The following is a 10,709-nucleotide window of genomic DNA, read 5'->3' as shown; positions in this document are numbered from 1 at the left end:
CTGGTTGCCGAGATATGGGCCAAAAACTGCATTTTTTCGACTTTTCCTGGAAATCCATGAAAGAAACCCGGAATTTTTATGGCCTATGTTCATTCTCGTAACTTGCTTAACATAATTGCTTTTGTAACTAGTCATCGATATTGCTTCGTTGAGGAGGAGATACGACTTAAAGCCCGGACACACATTCATACATCCATACATTCATTCATTCATCCATCCATTCCCAGAAATGACGAGTTAATAAACGCAATTCTCCAGAATGGAAATTGCGCTAAAAATTATCTTATATTATAAGATCTAGAGCAAAATCACGGGGAAAATAGTATAAATAGATTTAGCCGAAATTAAAGCTGCCGAAAATTCCCACCTGGTTCTGTTGTGCATCTGCCAACTCTGGCACTTGTCTGTGTTGTTGTGTCAATGGTAAACATGACATAACCTTTACCTTTCTCCATGCAGGTGATGACGACATGCGCTCTTTACTTTCACTTTTCACTGGCGGGGCAGGAGCTAGAGTAAAATAATTGTACTTTTAAAAGGGTTCTACACTTTTCTACAAAGCTGAATTTTCTAGGAAACAAACAGTGTTTCTTTCAGACTTCTCCGTGGGGGGGGGGGGGGGGGGGAGGAGGGGGGGGGGGGGCGCTTGATATTTTCGGAGGAGGGGGGAGGACACTGGTGAAATTATATATTTTCTATATAAATTCCATTTCGTTTCAAGGGGTTAGATATGCCTCGAAGAAACTCTGAAAACAAAACTTGAAAGTTGCGGCCTACCAATAAAAGAATCCCCCCGTCCACCAGACGCGTAGCGACCCTTCCCGGCGCCCGGGGACAAACTTTTCGACTTGCATCCCCCCCTCGAACTTTTGATTTGCAACCCCCCCCCCCCTCGAGATTTCGATTTGCACCTCCCCCCCTCAAACTTTCGATTTGCACCCCCCCTCGAGATTTCGATTTGCACCCCCCCTCAACCTTTCAATTTATTTTTCAAACCCATTTTGGCGCCCCTATGGTCGGCGCCCGGGGACATATGTCCCCCGCCCCCCTCCCTCGCTACGCTACTGCCGTCCACCTCCCCTCCCCCACCAAATAGAGCCTACTACTCTATCGTGCTAATGACACTGACACGTAGTAAAGTTTTTTTTTTTTTTGGCATTACCATTTTCTATACGCTTATAGTTTCATATTTGAAGCTAGATCTACACACAAGGTATAAAAACCATTCCAATGAATACTTAATTACATTTTCCAACATGCGAGTGAAGTAAATCTTTTCCCGCGGATTAAAAAAAAATATCCACCCAAGCATAGCCAATTATCGTTAATAACAAACATCTGTCTGCTTTTAAGGTCTAATGGCAGATATTTCTTTCCGCAAATAAAAGAAGTGGGGAAAATGTCGATTTATCTGCAATATCGTTTCAGGAGAATCCCTGCTCATCGTTTGAAGGCATCGGTTAATTATGATTGTTTATTTTTTCTAATGCCATTTTTTTTTACCGGTAAACCAGGAAATCACGGTATTGAGTGTTGGCAGCAAGAGTTTATATAACAGGAGTTTACATGTGTACTTTTACATAACAGGAGCTTACCTGCGTATTACACACTAGGCTACAGCGATTAGAACTTAGTGTGTTCATCTATGAAAAGGAGATAGTGCATATATGCATATATATATATATATATATATATATATATATATATATATATATATATATATATATATATATATATATATATATATATATATATATATATATATATAATACTAATATATATATATATATATATATATATATATATATATATATATATATATATATATATATATATATATATATATATATATATATATATATATATATATATATATATATGTAAATACGCATAAACAAAAAAAAAAACTACTTGCTGATAAGTAATCTAGTCAATTGATATGAAAACGGATTTAAAATGGAGAATGCTATTATCCTAAAATAATACTGAAAAAAAAATGTTTCAAGTTGTCCGGACTTGGTGCCAAACACTTACATTTCTGGCGCAGGTGAATGCTTCTTAAAATATTTTTTTGAAGTTATTCTAGCTTATTTATCATGAAAACGTTTCAGTATGGAGGCAGGGAAGTGTGTGTTAAACACGCTAATTAGTAAGCCCTGTTGGGTGTGTCATGGGAGCTGTGGAGCTGGATTATGGGAAGTTTGGCTTGACTGTGGGTGGAGGGTTTGGGCTGCGAGTTAGGGTTTTACTACTAGATTTATAATTGGAAAAGTGTTTCTTTCAGACTTTTTTCTCGGCGGACTAAATTTTTCAGTGGGGGGGGGGGGGGGGGGGGGGTGGCGGCAGACACTGGTAAAAGTATATGTTTTCTATATAAAATCCTTTTCGTTCAAGAGGGAGAGGGGGGGGGGGGGGCGGTAGACTTTCTTCGGGCGGGGGGGGGGGGGGGGCTTCCTGATGAGAAGCTGGAAGAAACTCTAAGTTGGACTGATGGTAAGGGTGTAACTGTTAGAAGTAGGGTTGGATTATGGGTAGAGACTTAACCTCTGGTAGTAAGTCTGTAGGTTGATGAATGTGGTGGACTATGGGAAGGGGCTTGGACAAGGAAAAGTGGGTTGAAAAGTTGGAAGGTAGAAAGTAGCGTTGGACTACTGGTAAAGGCTTAACTACTGAAAGTAGAGTTGTATATAGTAGAGTTTATATGGTGGACTATAGGAAATGGCGTGGTAAAGATGGAATGTAGGAAGTGAATTTGGAATATGGAAATTGGAAAAAGGATGTACTAAGCTATGGGATATTGTCCAGATTATGTGAAGTGTTTCAAATGTTTGAAGCAAAGCTAGACATTAAAAGTATGGTTGCAATTTTTTTAAAGTATCCTAGGGTTTTACTAATGAACTAGTTGTTGTGGGAAATTTGAACCCAACCACACCTTAACCCAGACGTAGAGAAAATCGGAAGTTGGAATAGAATATCGTGAATGAATCTGTCATGTTACTAAAAACCAAATATACCTCTCTTAACCTAACGTTCCATTAGATTTCATACGTTTCTCGACCTCCGCATTATTTGATGGGTTGGTGGTCAGGTACCATCAGGAGTGGATGGCCTAGGTACTTCCTACAGTTGTAAGTACGAACCAAGATCCGAACTCGAGACGTTCGGTACAGTAGCCCAACGCTCTACCATTCGACACCGCCGTCCCGCTGCTATTTATATCTGTCTCAAGTTATTACCTGCAAGATTTATGGTTCCCCCATTTGAGAACCATCACACAGATTTGAATCGGTCGCCAATAGTGTAGGTGTCTACAGGTGCGAGGCGCATAGTTTGCTGTTGGTGCAAAACGTGAGCGCGACTGTGTACACAGGTAAGATGAGCGTGCGTGTTAGCGCGAGCTGTTTACCGCGAGGCGCGTGATAGCTGGCTGATACAGCGGTATATTTGGATGTGTAATTGTTTCGTTTATTTTAGCAGGGATTTTTATCGGGTTAGAAATTCGTAAATAGTCTTCAAAGTATGTTTTAATGTAAGAGAAATGTACTTAGGTCTATAGCTTTCGTCGTTCAAAAATCTTTAACATCATTTTTTAAATGTTTCGAAAAAAAAATAATGGTATTGCTATAATTAATCTGTATTAACAGTGCTAATCCTTTTTTAAAAAGATGTCCGTGGTAAACGAAATTATTTAATTTCAATAATTAAGGATTAATAGGAACAATGTGACGTACATCGGTAGACAGGAGACAGAAAACAATACCAGCGAAAACTGTGCAAAATCTGATTTGGCAAATCTCATTTTCTTGGGCGGAAAAACGCAGAAGTTGATGGGGAGGGGGGGGGGGGGTGTTATATAAAAAGTGCGAGTTTTGTTCCAACTGTACTTACCTTTTTTAACTTATTATAATCAAAGTAATCAAAATAAAAGCTTAATTGACGCCTGTTTTTTTTTTGTCTCCATAGGCATATTACTTCTACAAGGGGGATACAATGTGTTGATTTTCTGGACACAATTAAGGGAACAAGTTCTGTGATCTTGAAACAAAAGTAATGGCTGACACGTAAGTGTTCTCAGTTATCATACAACAATATCAAAAAACTTATTATACAACAATATGAAAAAAACTTATCATACAACAATATGAAACAACTTATCATACAACAATACGAAACAACTTTCTATAACGCACTTTTAACAATATTTTTTTAGATTACTGCATGGATAATTATAACAAACAGACTGGGCATCTTTTTTTATACAAGAACTAAGTATTTTAAAACAAACGCAAACGCTTAGGTCTTTATATTTTCTTTAATTTAAGTTGGTGTGTGATTTTCATTTGGGCCTAGGTTTCTCGTTACGTGTTGAAAATCACAATGGTTTAAAATAAATGAATATAAAGTAAATTAACGGAAATCTCAGTACTTTTTGCGTGCAGTTATCTAACAATCTAACACTGCTTATCTTTAACAAAATTTGTACATGTGGTCAGCGGCGTAGCGAGGTCGGGTGTCACCCGGTGCGGCACTTAATGGTGTCACCATTCCCCCCCCCCCCCCCCCCCAGAGGCGAAGCGACCCTTTCCGGGAACAAACTTTCAAATTTTCGATTTGCACCCCCTCCCCTCAAACTTTCGATTTGCACCCCCTTCAAACTTTCGATTTGCACCCCCCCCCTCAATCTTTCGATTTTCACCCCCTCCCTCAAATTTTTCTCTATCTATTTTGCTATGTTTTGCCTTGGTGTCATCCCCCTAAATGGTGTCACCCGGTACGGTCCGCACCTCCGCCCTCCCCCTCACTACGCCTCTGCATGTGGTGTTTCTTATTAGTCATGAACTTAACAGTCAACAAAGTAAATAAGATGCCGTCGCAAAACGTTTAAATCTCCTACCTAATAAGAATTTAAACGACTTGAAGTCTAAGTTCTTATAATATTTAAACCTAGAATAAAAATAAAAATCTCTTAACCAAAAGGAGAGAGATGTCTGAGCGTTAAAAAAAAAACACACATAAAGTTCAGCTTTGGCAATGATCTGTTTTGTAAAGAATTTTATATAGCTAGAGTTATTTCCCTTTTCGTTTCTTCAAAACACAAGATGAATCAGTACCCAGCCACCTCTTTTAACGTTGCAGCTCCTGCATCTTCCCACCTCTACAACAATTAGCTTTGGCTTGTTTGCTAATAATATGAGTTGCCAATTTTGCAAGCGAGAAAAAAAATCTAATTTTTCCAACATTTTTTTGGGTTAGGGTAGAGGAGACGAAATGAGTTGAGATACTGTGGTTTCAACATCGGCGTAGCTGTAAGCTAGGTCTCCGTGCCAGGGGCGTACCTTAGCTTAGCCGCCTCTATAAATATACCTACATTCATATATCAACAGAGCGCCACCTATGTGAGTTCGCTTACCACGCTAATTTTGTTTTTAGAAACGAAACAAAATTCAGAATGTGGAAAAAGATTTAAAGGGAAAGTGTATTTATGGAATCTGGAAATATAAGTTCTATTTTATTTAAATACGAAGTTAGAAAATTATCGCTAATTATAAAATATGAAGAATAAACTATATAGATTAAGCTATGTATATTTAACAGTGTAGATGAAACTAAACTATGTAGATTCAATTATAGCCCGTATGCAGATTTTTATTAAAATGCTATTGTCGAGCCTTAAAGGTTATATTTGCTAAACCATACAGTCCAGAACCCACGGGCAGATAAGGTGCGATAGTTGGGAACAGCAACCCATCTAGGGGGTCATCCATAAATGACGTCACGCTTTTTTGGACGATTTTTACCTCCCCCATCCCCTCCGTCACACGTCGTCACAAAAAGCCAGAACCCCTCCCTAAAATGACGTCACACCTCAGCCTACAACCCCCTCAAAATTGCTGTTGCATTTTTCTTAAAACATCGATATTTTTCCAAAATCTTATCAGAACTATGTCAACATAGAGTATTTTGATCAATTCCCATTAAAATTTATTAAAACTCTTTTTTAAAACGCGAAATAACGGCTAAAACTCGTTTTCTAACATTGCTTTTTTATGATGCAAAAAAGTGACGTCACACCATCTGACCCCCACCCCCTTCCCCCTCATCACACACCGTCACAAAATTACGGACCCCCCCCCCCCCCTTACGAGTGTGACGTCATTTACGGACGACCCCAGGAGAAAAAACCCAAATGCAAATAATTGATGCCTTGCAGTCTATGGTAACAAATCCGACAAGAGAAGCAGTCAGAAATCATCGGCCTATTTGGCTCATAACATGTTGACCCGCATTGTGTTGGTGGAAATCCCTTCTAATATTACAATAAAGAACGAAGAAGATTGAGAAGAAGAAGCTATGAAAATAACTGAGTTGCATTTCTATCAACGTTTAAGACAAAAATAACGTACGGGGAGTCTGAGCCAGAACTGGCAGCTTCACCGTGCACTCATTTACCCCGTCAATTAACGTTCCGTCATCAATCAGTCCTTGCGTTAATTGCTTTGGTTTGAATAAAAAAAAAACTAATAAATTATTAGGACGGTGCAGTTTCTTACTATGCTATACTCCATCTTGCGCATGAGCAGAACTGTTTTTACAGAGGTATTTACTTAGTTATTTATAACTGGGGGATCTAGTCAATTATCTGTTGCATGCTCATAAACTAGAGGATATAGAAGAGGTAGATCAAATATTTAAAAGAAATTCAGTTATTTCGATGGTTCACGTACATTTTCTTCAATAATTTTTAATGTTAAACGATCGTCGATCGGTAGTGTTTCTTTCAGACATTTGACTTTATGGGTGGGCACTGGAAGCCTATGGGGTTTGGGGCTGGGTGGGCGGTTCGAGAACATAAAAGTTTATATTTTCTAAATACATTTATTATTGTCTAACTTCATGTCAGGGGAAGTGGGATGGGGGGGGGGGGTCGAACACTCTCTGTAGGAGGGGGCATTGTCTACCCCACCGTGGAGAGATGCCTAAAATACTGTCCACAATTCGAACTGTTGACATATAACTCTGGCGTCTATGTAAAGTTAATACAAAAATGGAATCTAAAAATCGTTTACTATGAGACTGGAATCATGGCATAGCACAGTCCCAGGGCTGTAAGGTTACAGGGAGGTAACCACCACAGTGAGGAGGAATTCAGTCGGGTACCGGCGACTTCTTCCTATCATAAACTCTTCCTGGCCGGGGATTGAAGTCTAGAGTCTCGTGTAGAAGGTGGGGCCCGACACTGGAACAACAAACGGTGGCGGTGTCTCGTGGGGCCGGAAATGTCATGGCAGCTTGTTTGGTGTGGGAGGGGGGATGCTGTTATAGATTAAAGGGGGAAGTGTTGGGGAGTGATGGGGTTTGGGGTGGGAGCTGGTGGGAGGTTTGGAGAGAGTGGATGGGAGGTCGTGAAGGTGGTGGGCCAAGTGGGGTGGGAAGTGCTTGAGGTGTGGGTGGGAGGTGTTGAGATGTGGGTGGGAGGTGGTGAGATGTGGGTGGGAGGTGGTGAGGTGTTGGTGGGAGGTGGTGAGATGTCGGTTTGGGGTGGTGAGGTGTGGGTGGAAGGTGGTGAGATGTGGGTGGGAGGGGGTGAGATGTGGGTGGGAGGTGGTGAGATGTGTGTGGGAGGTGGTGAGGTGTTGGTGGGAGGTGGTGAGATGTGGGTGGGAGGTAGTGAGATGTGGGTGGGAGGTGGTGAGATGTGGGTGGGAAATGGTGAGATGTGGGTGGGAGGTAGTGAGATGTGGGTGGGAGGTGGTGAGATGTGGGTGGGATGTAGTGAGATGTGGGTGGGAGGTGGTGAGATGTGGGTGGGAGGTGGTGAGATGTGGGTGGGATGTGGTGAGATGTGGGTGGGAGGTGGTGGGATGTGGGTGGGAGGTGGTGAGATGTGGGTGAGACATGGTGAGATGTGGGTGGGAGGTGGTGAGATGTGGGTGGGAGGTGGTGAGATGTGGGTGGGAGGTGGTGAGATGTGGGTGGGATGTGGTGAGATGTGGGTGGGAGGTGGTGAGGTGGTTGGGAGGTGGTGAGATGTGGGTGGGAGGTGGTGGGATGTGGGTGGGAGGTGGTGAGATGTGGGTGAGACATGGTGAGATGTGGGTGGGAGGTGGTGAGATGTGGGTGAGACATGGTGAGATGTGGGTCGGAGGTGGTGAGATGTGGGTGGGAGGTGGTGAGATGTGGGTGGGAGGTGGTGAGGTGTGGGTGAGACATGGTGAGATGTGGGTGGGAGGTGGTGAGATGTGGGTGAAACATGGTGAGATGTGGGTGAGACATGGTGAGATGTGGGTGGGAGGTGGTGAGATGTGGGTGAGACATGGTGAGATGTGGATGTCCGAGGAATGGTGAGTCAGAGATGTTGGAGGTGGGGGGTAAGAGGTGCTGAAAGGGGAGGGTGTGGGAGTGGATAAGTTGGGGGTGGTACAAGTGAGGGTGGAAAGTGTTGGAAGGAGGGTAAGGAAAGGGATGTTGGTGGCATGTGCTGGATGTGGGGGTGGGGTTAAGAGGTGCTGGAGATGCAAATGGCTTGGTTAAAATTAGATTCTTGTGTGTGTGTGGGGGGGGGGGGTAATTACATAAGTGGGAACTGATTATGAGGTTAAAGTTCATCTAAAGTGTTGAGTAAACTGAGACAAACTGCTGTTCAGCTGCAGTTTACAGAATCACAAAAAGGATTTTTTTTGGGGGGGGGGGGGGGATGGGGGGGGCGGGGGGGGGGGTGCACAGCACCTGAGTACAAATAATATCATGATTGTTTATATCCTTCCTCCAAAAACAAAACGTGTCATAACATACATTCTCTGGGCCTACTTAGTATGCTTTTCTCAGACATTGCTGTCTCTAATTCGTTTTACCTGATAATCGAAAGATATGTCAATACATCGAGGAACTTTCCAACTTAAAACTAAATCAGGAACTGCCTCTTCTTAGAAATAAATAATTCCCCGTCTTTCCTAACCTCTAATACCCATTATATTTTTTTTCAAATACTACACATGCGAGGCGTTCTGAGATTCTCTATTAGACCGTGTACCATGTATGCGCAGGTAGGCAAATCTGGCAGCTTTGATTATTTCCCCTTTACTAGTGTCCTAATTGTTTTTCTCGAGACATCAAACACACAGAGTTGGGAGTTATTTCCCTGTCGACTGCAGCTGGCATGCTCGGCTGCACCTGACTCTTCAGCCACGATAAACAAACAACCACATTTTCTTTTACTTCGAAACTGAGCTTACTGCAGCTTACCTGCACATGACTACCTGCAGCCTACCTGCACATGACTACTTGCACCTGACTACCTTCACATGACTACATGCACATGACTGCCTGCACATGACTACCTGCAGACTACCTGCACATGACCTGCAGACTACCTTCACATGACTACCTGCACATGTCTACCTGCACATGACTACCTGCACATTCCTACCTGCACATGACCTGCAGACTACCTGCACATGACTAACTGCAAATGACTACCTGCACATGACTACCTGCAGACTACCTGCACATGACCTGCAGACTACCCGCACATGACTAACTGCAAATGACTACCTGCACATGATTACCTGCACATGACTACCTGCACATGACCTGCAGACTACCTTCACATGACTACCTGCAGACTACCTGCACATGACTACCTGCACTTGCCTACCTGCACATGACCTGCAGACTACCTGCACATGACTAACTGCACATGACTACCTGCACATGACTACCTGCAGACTACCTGCACATGACCTGGAGACTACCTGCACATGACTAACTGTAAATGACTACCTGCACATGACTACCTGCAGACTACCTGCACATGACCTGCAGACTACCTGCACATGACTACCTGCACATGTCTACCTGCACATGACTACCTGCACATGCCTGCCTGCACATGACCTGCAGACTACCTGCACATGACTACCTGCACATGACTACCTGCACATGGCTACCTGCAAATGATTACCTACAGACTACCTGCACATGACTACCTGCACATGATTACCTGCACATGACTACCTGCACATGACCTGCAGACTACCTTCACATGACTACCTGCAGACTACCTGCACATGACTACCTGCACATGCCTACCTGCACATGACCTGCAGACTACCTGCACATGACTAACTGCACATGACTACATGCACATGACTACCTGCAGACTACCTGCACATGACCCGCAGACTACCTGCACATGACTACCTGCAGACTACCTGCACATGACCTGCAGACTACCTGCACATGACTAACTGCACATGACTACCTGCACATGACTACCTGCACATGGCTACCTGCAAATGATTACCTGCAGACTACCTGCACATGACTCCCTGCACCTGACTACGTTCACCTGACTACCTGCACATGACTACCTGCACATGACTACCTGCACATGACTACCTGCACATGGCTACCTGCAAATGATTACCTGCAGACTACCTGCACATAACTAACTACACATGACTAACTACACATGACTACCTGCACATAACTAACTACACATGACTAACTACACATGACTACCTGCACATAACTAACTACACATGACTACCTGCACATAACTAACTACACATGACTAACTGCACATGACTACCTGCACATGACTATCTGCACATAATTCGCGGCATCCTGCTATTATTTGAGCTGTGAAAACTTCTGAAAGTTTGATAAAGATTATCTTTTCTGTATTGATTTAAAATGTATCAAGCTTA

The 10,709-nt window shown here is 42.8% G+C and overlaps 1 protein-coding gene across 1 annotated transcript in view; it reads left to right on the top strand.

Moving 5' to 3' along the window:
* Nucleotides 1–3,374: 3,374 nt before the first annotated feature.
* Nucleotides 3,375–10,709, top strand: part of LOC131956378 (endothelin-converting enzyme 1-like) — a 28,317-nt gene continuing 20,982 nt past the window's right edge. Inside the window, exons 1-2 of the mRNA XM_059320772.1 lie at nt 3,375–3,438; nt 3,964–4,061. Coding sequence (XP_059176755.1) covers nt 4,051–4,061 — 11 coding nt within the window. The 5' untranslated portion in view covers nt 3,375–3,438; nt 3,964–4,050. The remainder of the gene's footprint in view (nt 3,439–3,963; nt 4,062–10,709) is intronic.

This window comes from Physella acuta, unplaced genomic scaffold, assembly GCF_028476545.2.
Source record: "Physella acuta isolate Inbredline_101_S28 unplaced genomic scaffold, ASM2847654v3 ptg001146l, whole genome shotgun sequence".
NCBI lineage: Eukaryota > Metazoa > Mollusca > Gastropoda > Physidae > Physella > Physella acuta.
The sequence above is the reverse complement of the archived record's forward strand: the minus strand, read 5'-3'. Positions and strand labels throughout refer to the sequence as shown.